This window comes from Cuculus canorus, chromosome 3, assembly GCF_017976375.1.
Source record: "Cuculus canorus isolate bCucCan1 chromosome 3, bCucCan1.pri, whole genome shotgun sequence".
In the NCBI taxonomy this organism is placed as follows: domain Eukaryota; kingdom Metazoa; phylum Chordata; class Aves; order Cuculiformes; family Cuculidae; genus Cuculus; species Cuculus canorus.
Genome location: NC_071403.1, coordinates 50,901,127 through 50,926,530, shown reverse-complemented (window position 1 = coordinate 50,926,530; position 25,404 = coordinate 50,901,127). Strand labels below are relative to the sequence as shown.

At 38.1% G+C, this 25,404-nt stretch overlaps 1 protein-coding gene across 1 annotated transcript in view; it reads left to right on the top strand.

Annotated features, from left to right (window-relative positions):
- Positions 1 to 257: 257 nt before the first annotated feature.
- Positions 258 to 25,404, top strand: part of ESR1 (estrogen receptor 1) — a 173,129-nt gene continuing 147,982 nt past the window's right edge. Inside the window, 2 exon segments of the mRNA XM_054062231.1 lie at positions 258 to 273; positions 764 to 811. Of these exon segments, the coding sequence (XP_053918206.1) occupies positions 787 to 811 (25 nt within the window). The 5' untranslated portion in view covers positions 258 to 273; positions 764 to 786.

The following is a 25,404-nucleotide window of genomic DNA, read 5'->3' as shown; positions in this document are numbered from 1 at the left end:
GGAACTTATTTTCTACAAGATTTATAAGACTAAAACTGAAAGAGCTGCTCTTCTGACGGAGATAATTAAATAGCAGCCTTGAAAACAAACTGTATTTTATCACTGTATAGAGCTTGCTCTTGGTCACCAATTCAGCTCTTCAGCTTTTGCCTCTGATTCTGTGAAGCTTCTCTCTATTTCTGATTGTAGATTTACAGGGCGTGTTTTAGTAGTGTATCAGTCTGCAACGGTATTTTTTTTATTTGTAAAAGAACTGAAAGCAGTCTTCCAAACGTAAGTGTTTACAACTCTTCCATTTTCTCTTAAGAGCATATGTTTTAAAAAAATTGCTCCCTCTTTAGATACAAACTACTAAAAACCTTAGCCTGTAGATGAAAGTGGTTCTAGCGGTGGAAGTTTATTTTTAAGTGGTATTTGATTTATTTTTAAATTTAATAGATCCCATTTTCTTTTAAGGTCTGGTAATTTGTTGAGATATATTGGCGTTGTTACCAGGTTTATTTGCGTACAGACACGGACTGAGATTTATAGCAGAAAACATTTCCCGTGTGTTGAGAAGGTAGCCGACACTGGGCTGCGAGGTCCAAGGCATTGCCTGTTTTTCAGTACAGGCTATGTCCCAGTCTAAATTTATCACCTTTTGCCGCTGAGGGCATGTTATTGTGCCTACGATATGTCTTTTCTTGCAAATGTGCTTCTGGTTCAGCTTCCTTGCTCCTGAGACTTTTCTATTTTTGTTCTCTGTGTCATGTGATCCTCCTAGCCAGTGAGAACCCCGCAGAGGGAATGGCAACAGCCTGCTGGGATCAATGTAAGTCAGAAAAAAACTTGATTTTTTTCAGTTTCTGTCCCTCACATTCAATTTTATGTGGTGCTTTTACCCTCAAACTTTGCTGGCCACAGCTAGTACTACCTATGGAAACTCTTAAAAGTCCAGTTTTTCGTTTTGTTTTATTTTTTACTGTTTCTAACCTTACTTTTTGTTACTTTGTTCTTTTTTTCCTGTGTCCTGCAATGTAGTTGAGAAGACTAAAAGGCAACAGAAAACAAATTAAATGCATTCCAAATGTTGTCTGAAGTGTGTTTGAAGTTTAATAAGGAATATATCAGATGTAGCAGCACTTCATTTAATGTGTGCTATAGACAGTGTCAAAAATCGATCATTTTGCTAGAAGAAAAACAGTAAACAAAAAGGTCTGAAGTCACATGTTCATGCCTTGGCCAATTGTCTGAGACGTAATGGGGAAAGGGCTTGATTCAATTAAAGGGCAGTCATGTACACGAGGCAGTGTGTAATTTCTCTGGTGTGAATGAAATACCCTATTTTAATCTCAGCTGATCTTGAGCCGTACTTATACTATGTGATATCGAAAGCATGTGTTTGTTGAGAACTTTCATTTTCTTTCTATTGTAGAAGCTCTTCCTGGTACAAAGTGAGAATCTTGTCTTTCCGTTTTTTTAAACGAGTGTCTAAACTCAATAGGTAATTTTAACCTGGTAATTATAACTGAGTATTGTTTTTGTCTAATTTAACTATCTGTCTTTTTCTTGGATATGATTTTCCCAAAATCCTTCTCCTCCATAGTAGGCTATAGATAAGTTTTACTTTTTTTCTCTTTAATTTTGGGTTTTTAAATTTGGGTTTTCTTTGAATTGGTTTAGTTTTACTTTTCTTTCTTCCAAATTACATGTGCTTTCTTTGAAATTTACTTTTAGGTTTCAAAGGCTTATTTTAAACTTGGATCCTTAAGTGGTATACCTTGATATCATATGAAAGTTAGAGAACAAGTGTCTGTGAAAAAGATGTGATGAAATAAGCTGAAATCTCTTGGTTTCCCTTCATGACCTGTGGGCTGGGCACCATATTGCATCACTTGGATGTGCAGATGCCGTTACTGCATATTTGTTTTTCTCTGTTGTTGATCTATACCCAAATGACCAGGCATTAGATGAAGGAGTGTATGAAATCTCCCTCCCTACCCCAATCCATCTTGAACAGAGATATTTTACCTAACGACTAAGTTGAAGTACAGAAGAGAGCAGTGGTGAGGTATGTTAGTTTATTTCAATGCAATTCCTCTCGTTGTCACAGGTGCTAAAAAAAAATTATGTCCTAAATTCTGTGCTGGTGGAAGTGCTGCAGTGTCAGAAGAGCAATAGCATCAATGTGTAAATGCTTGACTCAGACTGAGAACAATTAGACATTCTCATTATACATGAATGAAATTTAGAAGCCAAACTTACAGACTTCTAAACAAAAAAGTTTGTGTTGTTGAGTTTGTTGATAAAGCAAATATTGCACAAGAGAGAAGATTGTTTATACTGTTTTTTAAAAATATGTATTTGTTCATTAGATGACAAAGCAAGTACTAACTCAGTGTTGCCCTTCTTCATGGGTTTGCACAGCATCAATATGCGTGTAATGATAATTTTGTGACCTCACTTCAGAGCTGGATTCCTTCATGCTTCCTAAGAGTTAATTCTAAGGTTTGTGAACATGAGACCCCATCTTAAGAAATGTGGCAGTCTCTGTGGTAAACAGAAAAATTGTAATTGGTAAAATACAATGAGTGAAATTAGACAATCTGTGTAATAAATTATTTCCTTTTTTCCCCTACTAGTCTTTTTACTTAACTTCATTTGGGCTTGTCTGTTGTCTTTATGACATAACAGGAACAGGAACACCAGGGTAGTGGTTGAGTCCCCATCCCTGGAGGTGTTTAAGGGACGAGTGGATGAGTTGCTGAGGGGCATGGTTTAGGGATTGTTAGGAATGGTTGGACTTGATGATCCAGTGGGTCCTTTCCAACCTAGTGATTCTATGATTCTGTGATAACATAAGAAAACATTAGAGGGAAAAAAAAAAAAAGAGAAGAGGGAAGGAAAAAGGAAAAATAAACCCAAGTTTTTTTCTTTTTTTACTGTGAGGGGAGTCAAACATTGGCACATGTTACCCACAGAGGTTGTGGATTCTCTGTTCTTGAGGACATTCAGAACTCAGCTGGACACAGGTCTGAGCAGGCTGCTGTAGGTGACCCTGCTGTGAGCCCTAGGTTGCACCCTGAGGTCCTTAACAGCTGCAGTGATCTTGCAAGTGTCTGAGAATTCCTTCCCGCAATTTGGAGAGTTAGCCAGCACTGTTACTTTGGAGGAAGAGCAGAAGCCACATGTGGATTTTAGCCTTAGACTGTTATTTTAGAGCTGGCCATTTTGCTGCCTTAGTTTGGTCATCAATTATTCCTTTGGAGTGATGGCCATGCATGTCTTGCTGGCACTGCCTCATGCACACCAGCTGGAACATCATAGACAAGCAAGTGACTGCAGACAGTGAGCAGGGTTTGTTTTCCACCTCTTCCTCACAGATATCCAAAGTTACTTTTAGCAGCAGTTTCTTGTCCTATGTCTTTTCTCAGCAACCTCCTCAGGCACCACAGTGTAGCACAATTGAGGGAGAGAATGCTATTGGAAAAGAATGAGAAAATTAAGAGTAAAATTAATGAAAGTACTGTGGGAAAAGTATAAGCTGAAAGCAAAAGGCAGAGTCAGTGTGAACTGCATTCCTACGTGTGTCTTGCTACTTTACTAAAATCTCTTTGTGGATTCTCCAGAAGACAAAGAAGGGGTACAGAAGCTTGCAAAGGCCACACCAGGGTGTGTGAAATGAAGGCAGGAAGAAGAAAGATTCATGGGAAACCCTTGGAGGCTACTGGAAAAATTAAGCTCCAGTCCCACATATTGTAAATAAAGTTGTACTCTAGAGGCCTGATGAGTGGCGCAGGGAGACATGAGATCATTTGGTAGCAAATGAAAAGTGCAACATTAGCAAAAAGAAAAGTTTAAAATTTTTATATATACATGTATGCGTGAATGCATGTAAGCAAAGCACGCACTGGCAAACGTGAAAGTGTAGAAATTTCATTGAATACCTTTCACACTAACATAGGAATATAAATTTTAAATAAAAAAGAAAAAAGGTAATAATTTGACTTGTTTAGGAAAGTTGATTTTTAATCTTTCTACCATAATGTTGCGGGTCATGATTTTACTTAAATGCCTTGATGAGATAGGGATACTTACCCTGAAAGATACGACTGACACAAAATCGAACAAGTATCCCCGTGAATTCAGACTGGACCTGGAAAGGTAGATGAAAGGTAGATGAGTTCAGTCTTCTAACACGTCTATGCTAGGACGTGTCCCTCTTTATAAAAGGCGCAGTGAGTTGGCTACAGGAGGTGAAGGCTTGGTAGAAGGGATTATGCTCAGCAATTCAGAAGGCCAGTTCCATTTTTGGCTAAATGGTGCAATTTGGCTAAATTGGAATTTCAATGCAATATTGTTCCTGAAGAAGATATAGTTTACAAATATTACTACTTTTTTTTTTTTTTTGAGGGCAACACTGCAGATGAAAGAGGCAGAAATTTGTGCAATGCTCTCCTGTAGATGCATATGAACATTTGACTTCTGAAGAGAAAATAATCCTTGTTAGCAATTTTAGGGAAAAACCTCCACATTCCAAGGAGCCAGTAGGCATAGCGGGTCAGTCAGGCAGCATTCAGCTGATGCTTGATAACCACTCTGAAAAAGAAGATAAAAATGGAGGAAAAGTTTCTAAAATAATTCCCTGATATTAAATATTAAAACAATTTGCTAACTCTGCAATGTAATTTGCACATCTTGTTGGTCTAAAAAAAATATCTACGAGTTAACTACATTTGACTGAGTTAAGTTATTTCATTTATAATTTCCCAGGCCGATAATTTGGATCATCTCTGTTATTTGTTTTTCTTTTTTTAATAGTTTCTCTTGTTACCGTTACTTAGTGCAGAAGGTAGATAACAGACAAAAGAATAGAACTTTGTTAGTTCACCATTTAAATATGTTCTAGAGTCTCGGTTAATTTTTTTGAAGCAAAAAGAATCTCTGGTTTCAAAAATATTTTTGTGGGAATTTTCTATGGTTTTATTATTAATATGTAAATACTGATTGTTTTAGTGCAAAGTTCTACAGATAATAAACATACCATTTATTTTATGTTTGATTATCTTTCTATTTGGAATAGTTAAAGAAGAACAATCTACAAAGAAATAAGTCTGGAATTATGCAGATTTGTTTCAAGTATTTTGGTTTTTTTTGAAGTCCATTCAAGTTTTTTATGGAGCTACTAGTTGTGTGTCTATTCACAATTTTTATGGCTTTTAATACCACAGAAGTTACATATTAGATCTGCCAGGATTGCTTGTGGACTATCACAACTGTCTATTCAGTCTTTTTTTATATCAGCTAAACTTAAATACCATAAAGCCAAAATTGGTCAGATTTGAATTTCAGCAATTTTTTTCAAAGCATTTGTTTTGAAATTCTAACCAAGAGAGAACTAAAATCTTCTTTATATTTTGTTTGTTCTCCAAAAGTTTGTGGGTAACTCTCGTGTAACTGCTTATAGTTTTGCCTTGTATGTTCTTCCAGTGGAGATAAACTGCTTGAGTCTTTAAAAAATATGATCCATGAGATTTAGTTTTACAGTAATGCAACAGGAAGCATTTCATAGCTGGGTCTCATTTTATTAGCATTGTTAATTTTGAGGTAATGGACTTGTATCATATTTGTTGGCTTATCTTCCTATATTGTTATAAATCAACAACTGAGTTATGCATTCCAAAATAACTTTAATCAGTATGCAAATATATCCACAATTGGTGCCAAGCTGTGTCCTCACCACCTCAAGGAATCATTCAACTTCTTTTTTTGCCTGAAGGGAACTTTCTGTATGGGCATTGATATATTGCCTGGACACTTTTGGATATGAAAGCAATCCTGAAGTCTTGATTTCGTTAGGTCATTACAGAGCTGACTGTGCATTTCACAGGAGTAAGGAGTGACAAAATTTCTATTCCAGGCAGAATCACAGAATCACAAGGTTGGAAAGGACCCATTGGATCATCAAGTCCAACCATTCCTAACACTCCCTAAACCATGTCCCTCAGCACTTCATCCACCCGTTCCTTAAACACCTCCAGGGAAGGCGACTCGACCATCTCCCTGGGCAGCCTGTTCCAGTGCCCGATGACTCTTACTGTGAAGAATTTTTTTCTGATATCCAACCTGAACCTCCCCTGACGGAGCTTCAGGCCATTCCCTCTTGTCCTATCCCCTGTCACTTGGGAGAAGAGGCCAGCTCCCTCCTCTCCACAACCTCCTTTCAGGTAGTTGTAGAGAGTAATAAGGTCTCCCCTCAGCCTCCTCTTCTCCAGGCTAAACAACCCCATCTCTCTCAGCCGCTCCTCATAAGACTTGTTCTCCAGCCCCCTCATCAACTTCATTGCTCTTCTCTGGACACGCTCCAGAGCCTCAACATCCTTCTTGTGGTGAGGGGTCCAGAACTGAACACAGTATTCGAGGTGTGGTCTCACCAGTGCCGAGTACAGAGGGAGAATAACCTCCCTGGACCTGCTGGTGACCCCATTTCTGATACAAGCCAAGATGCCGTTGGCCTTCTTGGCCACCTGGGCACACTGCTGGCTCATGTTCAGTCGGCTGTCAACCAGCACCCCCAGGTCCTTCTCTTCCGTGCAGCTCTCCAGCCATTCTTCCCCCAGTCTGTAGCGCTGCATAGGGTTGTTTTGCCCCAAGTGCAGGACCCGGCATTTGGCCTTGTTAAACCTCATCCCATTGGCCTCAGCCCAGCAGTCCAGCCTGTTCAGATCCCTTTGCAGAGCCTCCCTACCCTCCAGCAAACTTCAATTTCATTTTTTTCTGTTTTGTCAACCTAAACTCTTCCTGTAGTTTAAAATGCATGCTTTTCTTGTGGATTTCTTCCTTGTCCTAATCTGTCAAACACATTGCTAAGTCCTATTGAGCAGCTGCTTTGCACCAAATGTGACTGCATTTTAATAGTGTTTCTGTATATTTTGGTGTGTTAGACACACAAGAGCTTACACAGGCATACACATGCATGTGTTTGCAGGAGGACATCAAAAGCTTAAATGAAATATAGAATTTTGTGAAAATCATATGAGTTCATAATTATTTCCTTAACACTTCGTTTTCTTGAGTAGTCTTTCTCTTAAAATCATTTGTTCCTGCTCACTGGTGCAGTTTTGTATGCAGAGCATGTCCATCATAAGCAAGGAAAAAGGAAGGTTGGCACATATGTAACAGAAGATGACTTTCGTAATTCTTTTTGGACTCTTGACAAAGAGCTGTCTTTTAAAAAAAAATATTGATTTGTTTTCTTCCTTTATTTCTTTTATCTTGAAACCTAGCCACATGGAGGACATACTTTTAGAATTGCCTTTAAAAATAAAACACAAAAAGCTAGAGAAAGCTGAGTCAAGAGACATGTAGGAAACTGTGAATTAGGTGGTGAGTCAGTTGTGATTTTATTTTTATTTTTTTTCAAAGGAGAAATAGGCACAAACAACTGATCTGTCTTCCTTCAGGGATTATACTGAGGCAATTAAGACAAACCATTCAGCAAATTTGATCTTTGGTAACTTAAATGATAGAAAGCTAGACAAAACATTGGATAAATCATTATGTTCAAGGTAAAATTTCTGTGCTTGGGAAATACATGCATTATGAAATCAGCTCATATCAGCTGTCTGGCGTTATATAAGCCTTCAACCCAACCTGTTGCCAATTAAAGCAGCCATGGTCTTCAAGTTCTAGTAGATGCTAGGCTTGTTTAGTCCTCCCCCAACTGGATGTCAGAATTGGGTAGGACCATGCCCATTGTGCCCTTTCCTCCTGGCATGGACTTCCTGGTGGAATTCCAGCCATCAGTGACCATCCCTGTGAATGTCTGGCAGTCCTGAGGTAGGACAGTGAGAGCCCCATGTCCTGGGTGGCAGACACATGGCTTGAGACTGCATAAAGAAACAGTCTTGTGTTCAGACTCTAATGGCCCTGTGAAGGGCTGGGGTGCGTTTGGCACGCTTTTGGAACAGAGATTTCAGTTTAGTTTACCCTAAAATGAATCTGTTTTATACCCACCTCAGCTGCTCTGCAAAAAAGGCAGTGCAAGATATGGGGAAATAACTTCAAAACCTCACTACTGCTATGAACAAACCTGATAAAATAGACATAGCTTGTTTTTATTAACTAATTGCCTTCCCTGTGCTAGCTAATTAACCTATCACTAATTTGTTTCAACACTGTATCTACTCCAACAAGTCAAATAACTGCTTACAGAAGTCTGAACCTTCACACTTAAAGCTACCTCTGCTGTCATAGAAACACATCAAAGGGAAAAGCAGACGTTTTGGAGAAAAGCGGAAAATGCTTTCTCAAAAATACTTTAAATCTAATTATGTCTCTAGTGATAGAAGTCCTGGTGCATCTGCTCCGTGCTGGTAAGTTTTTTGCCTTAGTTTCATTTATTGAATCCAGCCTAAGTTGGGAGGCTAACCCAGTACTGAGCTGTCATAGCAACCAGATTGTGTAATTCACTCACAGTGCTTATCCACATTTATCTTAAAGACCAGTTAGGCTGTTTTTCCTCTCATGGACAGGCTGATTTAGAGCTTCACTCCTCTGGCAGCCGAGAAGCTCATAATTTCCATACAAAATTTCTTTGCAATGCCAGCTTTCTTTCTTTGGCTCAAATACCTTTTAGGTCTTTATGTTTATGCCTAGTTTGTATTTATAGAGAGTAGTCAGATTTGCTCTCATCTTTGTTATTTTTTAGTCTAAATAAGTCAAATTTTTAGCCATCATTTGTTTAATATACTATTCAACCTTCAGATCTTTATTGAATTCCATCTGCCATTTCACCACCCTACCTTATATAGTGAAGTCCTTTTTCAACTCATCACAGTAGGCCCTCACATTTACACCCTCACACTAACATATTATCATCAGCAAACCTATTTATATTCACCTTTTTTTTGTTTGTTTCTTATTAAAATATTACATAACAAAGGCAATAATAGAATGACTTCCATTGTGATCTCCCGCCATGAAAAAGATCCATGCCATTAGTATTTGGGTTTGTGCTCTACCTTGCAGCCAAATTTTTAGCTCTATAAGGCGTCTCTGTGGCATCTTGGTTGCCATGAGAACTCTTGGAGAAAAAGCTGTTGAGTTACTTGATTTAATTTCTTTTCTCATTTGTATTGACTGCAGAATAAAAATCATTGAATCATAGAATGGTTTGGGCTGGAAGGGACCTTAAAGGTCACCTAGTTCCAACCCCTTGCTATGAGAAGGGACAACTTCCGTTGGATCAGGTTGCTAATAGCATCATCAACCTGATCTTGTGCACCGCCAGGGATGAGGCAGCCATGACTTCTCTGGGCAACCTGTTCTAGTGCCTCACCACACTCACAGTAAAAATTTTCTTCCTAATATTTAACCTAAATCTCCCCTCTTTGAGCTTAATATTGTTACTCCTTGTCCTATCACTACACTCTCTGTAAAGTGTCCCTCCATATCTTTCTGGTAGCTCCTTTTAAGTACTGAAAGGCTTCTGTAATGTCTTCCCAGAGCCTTATCTTCTCTAGGCTCTCAGCCTTTGTCACTTTTTCCCACAGCATTGTTCTAGAGAAGCTGGCAGCTCATGTCTTGGGCAGGTGTACCCTTTGCTGGGTAAAAATCTGTCTGGATGGTTAAATCCGAAGAGTTGTGATGAATGGAGTTAAATCCAGTTGGTGGCCAGTCACGAGTGGTATTCCACAGGGCTCAGTGTTAGGGCTGGTTCTATTTGATGTGTTTATCAATGATCTGGATGAGGAGATCAAGTGCACCCTCAGTACTTTTGCGAATGATGCCAAGTTGGGTAGGACTATTGGTCTGCTGGAGGAAAGGAGGGCTGTATGGAGGGATCTGGACAGACGATGAGCTGAGGCCAACTAAATGGGTTTCAACAAGGCTAAGCGTCGAGTCACAACAGCAGGCTAGGGGCTGAGTGGCTGGAAAGCTGCCTGGTGGAAAAGGACAGAGGGGATGTTGGTCAATAGCTAGCTGAATATGAGCCAGCAGTGTGCCCAGATGGCCAGGAAGGCCAACAGCATCCTGGCTTGTATTGGAAATGATGTAGCCAGCAGGACTAGGGAAGTGATAATCTGTTTGTACTCTCTCCAGTGAGGCCACATCTAGAATATTGTGTTCAGTTTTGGGCCCTTCAGTACAAGAAAGTACATTGAGCTGCTGGAGTGTGGGCAAACAAGGTCTAAGAAGCAGATGAGGGGTCTGAAATACAAGCCCTAAGAAGAGCAGCTGAGGGAACTGGGGTTGTTTAGCCCAGAGAAAGGGAAGCTGAGGGGAGACCTTATTGCTCCCTACAACTACATGAAAGGAGTTTGTGATGAGGCCAGTGTTGGTCTCTTCTCCCAGTTACAAGTGGTAGGATGATAGGAAATGGCACCAAGTTGTGCCAGGGGAGGTTTAGGCTAGATATTAGGAAATATTACTTCGCTGAAAGGGTTGTCAAACTCTGGAATAGGAAACCAAGGAAAGCGATGGATTCACCATCTCAGAAGGTATTTAAAAGATGAGTAGATGTGGAATTTGGGCACGTGGTTTAGGGGTGGTCTTGGTTAGGTTTATGGTTGGACTTGGTAATCTTAAAGGTCTTTTTCAACCTAAACTATCCTGTGATTCTGTCATTGTATGAGAGATGCTCCTTGATCATTTTCATGGCCCTTCTCCGGACTCGCTGTAACAGATTGATGTCCTTCCTGTGCTGAGGACTCTAGAATTGAGCACAGCACTCCAGATGAGGTCTCACAAGAACATAGTAGAGAGGGAGAATCACCTCTCTTAACTTGCTGGTCACACTTCTGATGCAGCCCAGGAAACGATTTGCTCTCTGGCCTTCAAGTGCCCATCACTGGATCATGTTGAGCATCTCATCCACCAGCACGCCCAAGTCCTTCTCTTCAGGACTCTTCTCAATCCATTCTCTGCCTAGCTTGTATTTGTGCTTGGAATTGCCCTCGCCTGGCTTAGGAGCAGGACCTTGCACTTGGCCTTGTCGAACTTTATGAGGTTTGCATAGGCCCACCTCTTAAGCGTGTTGAGGTCCCACTGGATGGCATCTCTTCTCTCCACTGTGTTGACCCTGACACACAGCTTGGAGTCATTGGCAGTCTTGCTGAGGATGCCCTCAATCGCACTACTCATGTCTCCAACAAAGATGTTGAACAACTCCAGTCCTGATACTGATGTCTTTGGAATGCCTCTCACTGCTGATCTTCACTTGGACATTGAGCTATTGACCACAACTCTTTAAGTGCAACTATCCAGCCAATTCCTTCTCTGCTGAGTGGTCCATCTGTCAAATCCATGTCCCTCCAATTTAGATACAAGATTGTCATGTGGGACATCAAATGCTTGGCACAAGTACAAGTAGATGATGTCAGCTACTCTTCCTCTATCCAACAATGCTGCAGCCCCATTTTAGAAGGGCACCAGATTCATCAGGCATCGTTTGCCCTTAGTGAAGCCGTGCTGTTTGTCACCAATCACCCCCATATTTTCTATGTACTTCACCAGAGTTTTCTGGAGAATTGGCTCCGTGATCTTGCTGGGCACAGAAGTAAGGCTGACTGGCCTCTAGTTCTCTGGGTCTTTTTTCATCTTTTGAAAATGAGAGTTATGTTTCCCCTTTTCCAATAAATGGGAAATTCATTGGACTGCCATGACTTCTCAAATGTGATGGATAGCGGCTTAGCAACTTATCCTCCAGTTCCCTCATCAGGTCCTATGGACTTGCGCACTTCCATGGTCCTTAGATGCTCTCACACCTGATATCCTGCAGTGGACAGTTTTTCAAAGTCCCTGCCTTTACATTCTTCAACTTGACTGGTGTGGCTTGAGCCCTTGCCAGTGAAGGCTGAAGCAAAAAAAGTCATTGTGTACCTCAGCCTTTTCTGTATCTTTGGTAACCAAGTCTCCTTTTTCTTTCCAGAGAGGGCCCACATTCTCCCTAATCTTCCCTTTATCACCAACATACCTATGGAAGCTTTTCTTGTTGCCCTTGACTCCCTTGGCAAGGTTTAATTCTTTCAGGGCTTTACCCGATCTCTAGCTGCTTGGACAATTTCTCTGTATTCCTCTTAGTCTACTTGTCCTTGCTTCCACACTCTGTAGGTTTCCTTTTTGTGTTTCAGTTTGTCCACGAGTTTGTTGTTTATCTATGCAGGTCTCCTGGCTTTTTTGTCTGATTTCTTTTTGTTGGGATACACTGCTCCTGGGCTTGGAGGAGGTGATTCTTGATTCCTAATCTTTTCAGGGAAGCTCCCATGATAACACTTCTCCTAACATTGTGTTTACGGATATTATAATTGTGTTCCTTGTAGTAATTTCTGTTTATTTACCAGGTAGAGATGTGTGGTCACCTGTTCTCAGCTACCTTATATTATGTTTACCTCTCTCTTCCTCCTCTCCTAAATACTTTTAAGATTTAGCTCCCATTTTGTCATTTTCCTATCCTTGGATACTAAGAACTTCACCCTTGAATTCCTATAGAAGTTACCAACTGATTCTGGTGACTTCTTATTGTTGTCTTTGCTGATTTCTCTGTAGTCTCTTTTACTAACACATTAACTTTCAGACAGATCCTTCAACAAGTCCCCTTAAGAAAGGTTCTGCTATTTCAATTTCTCTTAAGGTCCTTGCTATGAGCACGAATGCCAACCCTTCTTTTACTTTTCTGTTATAACCCTATTTTCTCTCAGTTCTCCATTTACATCTTTGTTTTTCAGACCACTAAACACTCTAGCAAGATTCCTGATCTAAATGTTTTAGATTGCAGTCATGTACATTGATATTTACATGACTTGATATTTACTTGACTGTATGGGAGCTTTTTCTCTCTACCAAAGGTCTCTCATGTCTGAGGTTTTTAGACTATATAGCAAGTAACCAGCTTCTGCGTATCTGGAGAAATCAGGAACAGTAAAAGTGTACTGGGTGTTCCCTTTAATGTTCCCCTCAGTGCAGGTTTGTTTTAATTTTGTAGTTTTTTAAGAGTACCATTAGTGAGTGTCGTCCCCTGTCCCTCCCCATTAGTGTCGTGCAGCTGAATACCTTCTGCTACTAAGGATGTTTTTTGTTAGCTATGTTTCTTTCTTGTTATTTATTCTTAATGTGTCTTTGTCAGTTGTGCTGTATCATGCATCTGCTGTGCTATTTTCTTCTTAATATGTTGTGTTCTAAAACAAACCACCTAAATATACCCTAGAGACTTTATTAATTGCTGCTAGATTGCTAGCTCAGGTGTTTGTTTTTCTGAAAACCCTCCTATCTGGCAATATCTTTCTGATTGATGTGATGACTGAGTTACTGAATTTGATTTGTTGGGATGAGGATTCTGCATACTTGAAGAAAGTGCGGTCAAAATACAGTCACCACCTTCTTGTATTTGCAGGCATCTGAAGGAGCTGGAAAAGCCTCAACAGAAGCAGCTCTGAGGGGCAGTGCTGCTTAGGTTTTTCACATCATTGTGCCTTGTAGTCCTTCATGTTGTTTTGCTCTTGGCTCCGATTGCTTTTGCCACCTAGATGGTGAGAGAACACATCTCTCTGCTGTAGTATTTGTCTTATAGATAATTCCCACAGTCTGAGCACAGAGATTTACGCTCCTGCTTTCAGATCTTGCGTGGCTCAAGAGATCTGCTCTGACCATCCTGTCTGACTCACTGTGTACCTATACCTATACTTCTGCCTCCCCCATAAATTCTTTTATATTTATTTACAATAGAATTTGTTTTTTTCCCTGAAGGAAGGTCATAAAACATTCCCAACTGTTTTTCATAGTTAGAAGTAGTACATTTTAATTTATTATTCTTCCAAACATCTTATTTTTCTGCATATCTATCTAGCAAATCTGTTGCATTTATGACCCTAAGGAAAATACTGCATACTACAGTTGCCAAATACAACTTGTGAATTGCAGCATGACATGCTTGGTTGTTGATATTTCTCCACTCACAATTGCATTTTTGAAGTCTAATGAACAATATTCCTTCATTTTAATATATGATGATATTTTTTTCTTTCATACTTTTACCTTAATCAAATTGGACTACTCTATCAAATGCCTGTCAGTAGACAAAATACATTACACACTGCTATTGCTCTCATCAGACAAATACCTTGAATTAATAGTTATTTGGTTACATTATATTGAGAGGAACCAGTGTATACTTATATAATGTTATTGGCTGATATTATTATACTAGTCTCTAATCCTTAATTAAAATCTTGATTTCCCTTGAGACTAGAATCAGATAATGTGCCCACGTTAATTGAGTCTTCCTCTTTACTTCTTTGCTTCTGCTAGCTTTGCCCCCCCAGGTCCTACAAATTTCCAGTTTTTCAGGATTTATTGAAAATCCTAGTTCATGCACAGAGAAGCCTTTGGACAGCTCTTTTAAGTCTTCTAGAATTTTTTTTACATACTAGCTAAAACCAGTAATATCAGTAACTGCAGCTTAATGTTCTTGTGAACTGTTACAAGGATGGAGAGTGATAAAGCATCATCTAGTTTCTTCCCCAAAACCAGAACAGATAATGAATTGTACTGTGTTTTTTTTTTTTGCATTACTGCTATTGAGAATACCAATGCTTCATTCTAAGAATTGTCTGATATCAGTAATAGGATTCCTTTATTTTCCTCTTAATAATTTACAGAACTGCTTTCCTTGTGTGAAGTGTTGCGTTCTTTCTGTGTCCTTTTTTTTCACTTAATTCTCTACAATTGTTTACGTGCTGTCTTACTCTCTGCACATATTTAAGCTTGCAATTATGGTTTGGGAATCTAAACTTTTATTATTCCAGACTATTATTAAATTTATAATTTTTCAGTTGTTGTTCGCCTTCTAAACAAAAGGTGAAATAAATTTGATTTTCCTGTTTATTTTTTGAACCACAGTATTTTGCTGAATTACAGCTTTTCCCAACAGCCAGTGAAGTATGCTTTAAAAGTTTTCAAATACCACTTGCTTTCTAGGCAGTACTCTTCTCTCAATTACTTTTAACCCTTATTGCTTTCATCTGTGAAACTGTCCCTTAAAAATTAGAAAATCGGGGTGTGTATATGTGTATGGCTGATTCGAACTTGATGTTATTTACACTTTGCAGTCAAATTCTTATCAGTTGTATCTATGTGGTTGCAAAGTTTTTTGTTAAATTATTATCTCTTCTTCTTTTGTCAAACCATATGTAATTTCCCCGTGTTGGATCCAGTAATTTTTGTTTCAGAATTAACTGTGTATGATTTCTGGGATGTCCAAAGATTAATTAATATTGAAAACTCATAAAAAAGCATGTTATGACAAGGATGGCTTCCATTCTGTGTTTAGTTTCACTCTAGTCTTCTGCTGATCTTTTTTTCTTCTTTGTTTAGATATTATTGCTTTTTGATTTGTTATTTTCCTTTCCTTGACTGTTAATTCTTCTGTCTAGCAAAGTGTGTAATTAAATTTATTTATAGTGCACTTCATATACTTAAAGTTAAGAACATAAGAGCTTTTCTGGATCTAGGCCCTTGCCTCTGTTGCTTTCTCTTTTATGACCACTTTTATCTTGCTTTTCACTTTTTTAGCCCTCATTCTTCTTTTTATATTATTTCCTTACCTTGTCTGTGCATCCAAAATCTCTCATGCAATTTCCTTTCTTGGTTTCTCTTCTCTTCGTCTGCCCTTTTTCAATCTTTTCTATCTGTCCCCTCAGTTTATGGCTTTGAAGGATGGCTTACACTATCAAAGTTACTGTTCTTGGCACTGTATTTACTTACAGTGTAATATTAGTATTAAAAATACCTGCCTTGAGAAAACATCTGTATTTTGAAGTGATATGTACATCTAGAAATTTTAGGAAGGCAGTCCCTAACACCCATAATTTTTTTCTTTCTTGTTCTTCTTTCTAGGATAACTTCTGGGTTATAATATTAGAATTAAGAAAACGCTGTGGATACAGAGATTGATGATGTTTTTAAAACCTGTTATCTTGCCCTTCACAGAACTTTTGATGCTGTTATCCTAAAAAAGCAGTCAGTGGGGACATAAAGAAACAGCCTCAGTTAAAATCAAGAGCTAATACAAAATGCCTTCACTGTTTTGTATTCTCAGAGTTCATAGATTCTTGCAAAATCATTGAGACTCATGAAGTTTAAGCCATGAACCTTACCTCAGTTTGGTAAATGCGACGTTATTTCCTATTTGATGACATATTCTTTTCCTTCCAATTCTCCTTCTCTTCTTCCTCCCTTCCCTCTTGCTCTCCCATCCTTTCTTATTACTTTCCCTCCTCCTAACAGACTTGTTCTGTTCATCCTAGAATGGTTGTTAAATCAAAATAGCAAAATAAGTCACCTCTCTAAGTTGCCTGCTAACCCTGGAGTAAGTAGTATGGCAATGTGATACACAGTCTGAACAAGAAACATGGGCCTCCTCCATCCTGGAGAAGAATTTCCTGCAGTCTGCTGGCAAGCCAGCCCTTTCTGCAAAATGTAACATGGCAAATGCTTATAGAGAAGACATGAAGTAATGTTGCTAGTCTATGGAGCCTTCCTTTTCCTGGAAGTGAGGGGAAGTGAAGGAAGAAGTCACCACTGGCTGTCCTGATCTGCTTCTAATGCTGATGTAAAGATCTCCTGGTGGTACATACTCTGGCTCGGCTTGTGCTGGAAGGCATATTCAGCTTTGGTGTTGCAAGTTGTAATGCCCAGGCTGAAGCATTGCTGTGTTTCCGTACTACTTCTCTTCAACCTAAGGTTGCAGTTAGCACTTGATACCTGGTTCTGGAGGAAAATCTTTACTTCCTTTGCTGATGAACTTTAAACTGTCTGACAGTCACCACTTTTTTCCTCTTGCTCATTTCCTTCTCTTTGTCACTATCTATTTTTCTTTTTGCTCTCTTTCTTCTTACTTCCAGGCTTCAGCCTCTGCACTGTCCCTCTTTCTGCACCTTCTCAGCTGGTGACACTGCTGACCAAGACTTCACTGTCTGCCCTGTGTGGTAGCTCCTTGCATGCCTGCTGCTCCCCGATTCCTTCATGGATGGCCCTTGACCCTCTTGACAACAGGGTCTGCTGAAGGCAAAGACTGTTTGGAGGTCTCCCTAGAGCCTGAGGTACCAGCTCAATTGCCTCTGCGACTGATATGACTATCAGGAAGATTTGCATTTACTGTCTTGATCAGGGAGGAGAAGCACAGCCAGAGCAGTGTTATGTTCAGATGGCTTAGATATTAACGTATCAGACTTTTTTCTCACCCTTGAATGGATTAGGAAACTTTGATTAGTTTCACAGTTCAAAGACAGTTTTGGTTGCAGAAGTGTTTTCAGATAGTACAAAGAAGTAAAAAGGAAAATCCACCTAAATTTAACAGCCTTCAATTTCTTCAGCTTATTCTCACTTCAAAGTAAGTCAAACTGCCACAAAATCTGTGTGAAAGAAGTGAATCACAAAGGTGCAATTTTTGTAATTACCTTTGAAACAACCTTTTTATTGGAGGGGCTGGAGTGGGTGGGGAATACCTGATTCCTTCTCAGAGTCTGATCAAGTATTGTGAAAGACTTAGTCTTCATTTCTTGTAATGAATATATTAATTTATATATATACACGTGTGTGTGCGTATTTAAATATTCCTCTCTATAATGAACATAGCATTAACATAGGATTAATGTCATATATCAAGAAGTTCATTTTTGAGAGATACTGTTTGGCTTTTCCTCCCCTGATGTCCTAACATCTTTCCTTTCTGACCTGAAAGCGTGTTTTGCTTTTGCTCTGAAAAGTATTGCTATATTCATATTATCAAATTTCTTAAATATGCACTCAGTATAGATTTTCTTGTGTTTTACTTGGGCAATACTCGGGTTATTAAAGCGCAGCAATGGCAATTTTCAGTATGGCTTGTCCTACAAAGCCATATTTGTTAAGCAAACAGTAAATATACTTGGATTCATGCACAAGTGAGATTTTACAGATTATTCTTTAGTATGGGCAGAGGGCTTCATATTTTACCTAAATTACTTTTAAAATTCCGTAATAACTTGTTTCTTGTGAAGGTGATTGGAAGGTGAATGTTATTTGTTATATAGAGTCAAAGTATTTATAAAATCCAGCAAGAGAGACACATTTTTATCTATTTCCTAGTTCTAAGAGAGCTTGCCACAGCTGGAAAATTGGAAGAAATGAGAAACCTAATTGAAGAAATGGAAAGACTCCTCTTCACTATGAAGAGTAAAGGAAGTATTTCAACAAGGGAACATAATAAAAGTTGTATTTGGGAAGGAATACCAAAGCATCCCTCAAAGCTTATAGAGGACAAAATAGTGGTAAAAGAAGAGGGCTTTTATCTAGGGTGATCTGAACAGTTTGGTTAGTTTAGTTCAAACAAATAATTCATGTTTTGTTTTGGTCACATAGGTGATGATTGGTCTGGAAATAAAGACTGTGCATCATGCTTGTCCTGAGGTATTGTGGATGTGCACACACTAGGAAGTAGTGCAGCAGGAGAATAACAGGCCTAGAAAGCAAGACAGCAGGTGTTGAGGATCCTCACCTCCACACCGTGTGTGCTTAAGGGGATTTTACTTTGGAAAAGTTGTAGTCTGGTGTTGTAAACTAAACCAGCTTTTAAGCTGTAGGAGTTCTTCAGGAGAACATAAATAGACTTATAAATGGTGGTGGTTTATTAATTTCTGTATATGAATAATAGTTTCAGAATAGAAACCTCCTTGAGATAGCAGGTGAAAATATATTAAGGTCAAAAGCTTGGGAAAAAGGTGCAAATATTTAAGAAGGGAAAAACTAACCGTTGGAAAAGCTGCAATTCTCTACGTAATTTTCAAGGAAGAGATTATCCACCAGGACATCCATTCAGATAGATAGATAGATAGTAGTCATCGAGCTAGACTATAATTTATGAAAGTGAGCAGCATATGGGATTAAGATCAACTATCTGACTGTCATACATGATTTGAAAGTGAATATTCCTGGGTCGTTTCATATGCACAGGTTATGCCTAGGCCTTATTAGAACCTTTACTACACCTGACCCATAGCCTCCTCACTTGAATTCTTCTGGCTCTGCTGATAATTTCTTGTGTCTCCTCTTCCCCATTGCCATTTCTTGTTTAGGCAGGGGCAGCATTAGATATGGCTGTGATAATCCTTTAACTAATGAATATCACTGGATTTCTTGAATTCTTCGTACCGGTAGTGTTATATTAATGTGAAATTTTGTCTGAGTGTTACTGGGCACAGTTCTAGTCACATACATCCTGGAATCTTTTAATGTAATGTTTTCAGTTTCTTTCTTTTTTCTAGATGTACTTATCAGTTAAAAGGCTGTCTACTTTCTAAAAGATTTCTAATGGTTTGGAAAACAACTTCTGTATCTAACAACTTGGACAAAAATACGCTCTATACACCTTGTGAATTTTTTTTTATTGCTAGACATCCTTGCTTGTATTTTTTCCTTCCTCTCATCTCTAGCCTGTTCATTTGTCTGGGTACCCTTGGCAACATCTTCTGCTAATGGAAGAATAGCAGTGCTTTCCGTAGTCTCAGTGAGGTTGAATCAGAAACAGAATTTACTTGACAAAGCATTTCAGTTTTCAGTCCCACCCTTCCTTCTATTATCCTGAACACTTAATATTTTGCATTAAGGAGATCTACAGATTCTTAATTTATCTTTTTTATTGTTGTTATGACAATGTTACCTAGAATTAAGTGGAAAAGTAGTTAACTTTGCATACTTAGAATCTCTGTCTCCAGATTGGGTAAAGTAAGTCTTCCCCTTTATGTTTTGTAAATTGCATGTTATGGATTGTAGTCTCCAGAAAAATCACTTTGCAGAGTTCCTCTATAGACAAAAGGGTCACACAGTGAAAATTCACTGCTCTCTCCTTTTATTCCTGAGGATTTCTCTGTAAGAATTACAGTCTCAATGTTTGTATAAACTCCCTTAATTCTGGAGGCCAGGGGGTGCTATAGGTATATGCCTTATAATCTATGCCCTCAACAGAGAGGGCTCGTGAAAACTGTTGTATTGTTTATTTTCTTGCTGTTCTGGATTCTGAGTGTTTAATTTCTTAAAGAAACTGTTTCAGTGGCATAAACAATGTGGATGTGTGCATGCCCTGATTTGGCTTTAGGCAGGTACTTGGATTTCTAGTACAATGTCTATGTATACACATCTTACCTGAGTGATGGAATGGATAAATGGGGTTCAGGCCTAAGAATTCAGTCCCAAGAAACAGTGAAGTTTATATCGGTAATATGATTTATTTTGTTAAGGGGAGAGAACTTACAGCATGGAATGAAATGAGAGACAAATAGCTTACTTCCCAGCTAAACCACATGTATATAAATAAGTATAAATTAAAAAGTATTTAAGTGTGTGATTATATTATTTTCTCAATGGGAAGATTTTGAAAAAAATACTACCTTAATCAAATCATTTTCATTTGAAAATAAATTTTTTTTACTTAAATAGTAGGCAAAACTAAATTACTTGAATTACATGTCCTCAAAGGCAGTTGAGTTAATCAATCACTTGGTATTCCTTTTCTCCTGCTCTAATCATTCGGATGTGGGTAAACAGCAAGAAAGTGTATAAGTTCGATCAGTTTTTCACAAAACAATAATATAATGTGCATGAGTATTCATACAGCCCGAGTGCAACGGAGACAGCAGTAAATTGACACAGAGTGTATCACATCTGTTTTCATTTGTGTGTTGGAGTCTCTGCTGAACTAATCACTGACTAGACAGACGATTTGTGGGTAGTAAGCCCTGGGCCAAGTTTTTCAACACTACAGTGTTTGCCCTGAAGTAGTTATTTAGGACTGCACAAATTAAATCCTGGACCTCTAGGTTTTAATTACCTTTTTTATCATAAATTCTGATTGTCTGTTCTAATATGCTACATTATTCCAAATGGTGCAGGATTAAATGCAATCATCGTTCCTTTCTTCAAAGTAGCTCATGGCCATGTTCTGCAGGTGTGTATAATGTCTGCTCATTTTAAGTGTATGGAGCTGTGCATGTATGTATGTATTGGCACAGAGGTTTTTGCAATGTTTTGGTTTGTTTCCAAGCGATCTTGACAGACTTACACACCTTTCACATTTGAAAATAATTTCAGATATGGAAGGGTCTGGAGTTAACTTTATATTTTAAAAATAATAAAAACAAAACCTAATTTCTAATAAGAATATCATTTCACATACTAAAATTTATCTACCCGTTTTAAAATGAACGGACCATCAAGAAAAAGGCTGTGACCTCAGCACACTGATATTGACATTTCATGATAATAAGTAAGGCAGTGGTTTCACAGCATGAAGAATATGTTAGCAATGTTGAAATATTCCTGCCCTCCTGCCAGTGATTCTTGTAGAGTTACTGTGTTACCCCTTTAGAAGAACAGGCTCCGCTGCCTACTGATCTGTACTGTAATCAGAACAGATCTAAAAAAACTGAGTTAAAGTGTGTGTGTTTGTTTTAATCTTGGATTAGAAAACCATGCAGGCCACCAATAGCTCTTCTGATCCCACTAAAGGAGTTCAGGAAGGAGCTACCAGGAAATGGAAGATCAAGAACTCTGTAAGTCAGAAAATAAGCATTATGAAAAGGAAATGTTGTCAAAATCCCACCTCGTGCTCTATGTCCTATAGGCAACCTAACACGAATTTGAAGGCATTAGGTGTCTCTGTGCATTGGAAGGTGCTGACCATGGCATTGTAGATTTAAAATAGACAGCAAGAAGGATATGATCCATGTTTTTGGTGGTTTTGTAAGTCTAAACACACATAATTTCTTCATGTAAGAGTTTGGTTTTAGGCTCATTGTTTCTTTATACCTCTAAAAGGAAAAACAAAGACATAATACCTCTGCAAGTAGAGTCCTAGGCTGATGACTGCACCGATAACTGGAGAAGTATCTGTAGGGGGTTTTCAACATGAAGCCATTATCTAAGATTCAGATCATCTCTGTGGATCTGTATAGAAATTATTTCGGTCTGATTTTTCTGGTCACATTGGCATGACAGCAGTTTCAGTGTGCAAACTCTGACCTGTGATGATAGTGCATGTCCTTGTCCCCTGAAGGTAATCAGTATTACCTACATTCAGTGCCCCAATTAAATCACCTTTAGGCTGAATATAGACTACATTAATTCTTCTAAAGCCTCCATTGGATAAAATATGTTGTTATAATATGCAAAATGATTTTTCTTTGAAAGGTCAACTTCAACTCACCACCAGAATGTCTTTGTCATTGGTTACTGTATGTATCTGATCACAGTATAAACGCAATATTTTCCTAGAGAATTGAATATCATCATCTGGGTATCTTACTGTTTTGGAGGTTTTTTTTTGTTTTTTTTTTTTTTTTTTTTTTTGTTCTGATTTAATCCTGGAAGAGAAGAGGGAAACTAGGCAGAGTAGTTTGAAACGGATTCTTGGTTTCACTAGTTTTTTTATAACTGTAATTCAAGAGGAAGTTTTGAAGAAACTTTTGAAAGAATAGTGTGTTGGTTGTGGTTATTCTATGAAAATTTCTTGCCTTCCTCTTTCCATTTATTTTTGGAGTGCTGTTTTGTATGAGAATAAGGAAAGAATTTTTTTTTGTTGTCTAAATGCATATTTAATGGCAGATGTCACAGCACTCCTTAGTGTGTCAGACAATATCCGTTGGCGTATGTTCTAGCACATTGCCTGGGAAACAATGTGTTTTCTCTCTTGATATTAAAGTATTCTCTCAGCTGTGAAACTGTATTTTAGGAAATCAAAAGCAAAATATACATAGGTGCTTATACTTGATGCTTTACTGTAAATGAGAAAGATGCTCTTAATGTTCACCAGTAAATACTGAATATCAAGAGGAAAATACTGCAAAATTTGTAAGAACTTCTATTTCATCCTTAATTCAGCTTTATTGTGTATGCATAGTGCACGATAGAATTGTAATTACAGGATTGCATGATATTTGTTATTTAATCTCTTCTTCAGGCACAAAATAGAAGATATGTAACTGATGAACAATGTTTCATCATCATTGTGTAATGTATGGTAAAGTCCTTACCTTAATGTTGCTATAAAAATACTATGGAGATTGCATTAAATTTTTTAAAGTATTTTGGTATCATTGTTTATTAGTTTTTGTAAGCATTTTAGTATTTTAATATAAGATACTGTTTCCACATCACTGAGGCTAAAAGAGTAGTATTATTCCTTTGTTAGAGGTCAGAGATCAGATAAAAATATTAGTAGAATTTAGACAATTTGGAGATCTTTTTCTTAGGACTTAGCATCATAAAGGACTTTAAACATTCATATCTAAAACTAAGGCATAAGTGGCAGTTTTAAGTTTTCACTTTCCTCTTTAAATGAGACATGCTTTTGTAGGTTAAGATTCTGGAGGTGAAGATGTCCAGAGATGGGTTATGAAGCTGATGAAAGGTCTGGAGAACAAGTATGCTGAGGTGAATCTGAGGGAACTGGGGTTGTTTAGTCTGGAGAACATAAGGTTGAGGGGAGACCTTATTGCTCTCTACAACTGCCTGAAAGGAGGTTGTAGCTAGGTGGGTGTTGGTCTATTCTCCCAAGTGACAGCTGATAGGACGAGACGAAAGAGCCTCAAGTTGCATCAGGGAGGTTTAGATTGGATATTAGGAAAAAACTCCTTACTGAGAGAGTGTTGAAATGCTGGAACAGGCTGCCCAGGGGAGTGGTGCAGTCACAATTCCTGGAGGTGTTAAAAAAATATGTAGACATGGCACTTCGGGACATGATTTATCAGATATGATGGTGTTGGGCTAACAATTGAACTTGATGACCTTAGTGGTCTTTTACAACCTTAATGATTCTATGTTCCTGGAAATAGTTTAGATATGATTAAAAAAACCCTTCTTTGCCTGTGTTTTCAATATTGGTTTACCATACAGGCAGGATAGCTGAAAACAATAGGCATATGGACATGTAAATGACCAAAAAAACAGTGAAATTAAAACATAAAATTGAATGTACTTAAATTAGGATGATGAAACAATTTGAGAAAAATTATTCTTGAAATTCCAAACCCAGTATTTTTATCATCTGTCAAGTTGTAAATATTTTATACAAAGACAGTATCTGTTATTTGAAAAGAAAAATGGTGAGTGGTTAACTACAGTCTGACTTCAATTATATTCTAAGCTTTTGACCACATTTTCAAGGAAAGGGGGTTTAAAAATGAGGTGGTAAAGAGAAAATTAATTGAAATGAAACATTGATACACCAAAAGTGGATAGTGCCAATGTAATCTGATTATTTCTTTGATAACAGATTTTCCAAAGAAAAATGGATCAGTTTGATCATCATTAATTGAAGCATATGGGGGGGAAATCACAGGGAAAAGTATTAACTAAATTGGAGAAGATTAAACTCCCTGAAGCATAAGGTTTACAGTAACTGAACTGTAAAGTTTACTGCATGTAAAACTGAATTGTAATGGTGTAAACCAAAAGATAGCTTACTTAGCAAGAAATATTATCAGTTGCCCCTATAAACTGAGATCTCTGCACTTGAAAGAAACTGAAGTAGTACAGTTCAACTCATATGTACTTACGTATTTTTCGATGTGTCTAAGGGTACTTCACTATATTAATTGTTAATCAGATGGTTCTGAACTGGTTCCATTAAGACAGCTGTAATCAAAGAAACATGCTCAGATGTTTCAGTCGATGTTTCAGAATACAAAAAAGATACAGACATACTGGCAAAGATGATTAAGGCACTGAAGCATCTAAGGGGAAGAAAGAGCTGGGACTTAGCGTGGAGGAGAGAAGTCTTAGGGTGATCTTATCAATATTTATAAATACCTCATGGGAGGGAGTAAGGAAGAGGGAGACAGACTCTTCTCAGTGATGCACAATGTCAGGACAAGAGGCAATGGGCACAAACTGAAACTTGGGAAATTCTACATAAACAAAGGAAAATACTTTTTGTTTGTTTGTTTGCTTATTTTTTACTGTGAAGGTGGTTAGATGCTGGAACAGGCTGCCCAGAGAGGTTATGGAGTCTCCACCTGTGGAGATACTAAAAATCAAGCTGGGCACAATCCTAAGCATCTTGCCCTGGCTGATCCTGCGTGAGCAGGAGGGTTGGATTAAGCAATCTCTATAGGTCCCTTCCCACATCAGTGATTCTTATATCCTGTGATACAGGAAAATATATATGCAGTTTTATAAGGTTCAGTATTATATTTCATATAATCCTAGTTAGCATTGTTCAGGTCACCTGTGTGCTAGAAGATTGGTTTGAACTAGAAGATGAACAAAAAATGTATAAACTGTAATTTGAAAGGAAGAGGTCTGGGAGAGGTATGAGGAATAAGGCAGAAGTCTATGAGTCAAGGACTGTAGTTATCAGGTAATGGATAATGCTATTTAAGCTAAAAAGCTGTG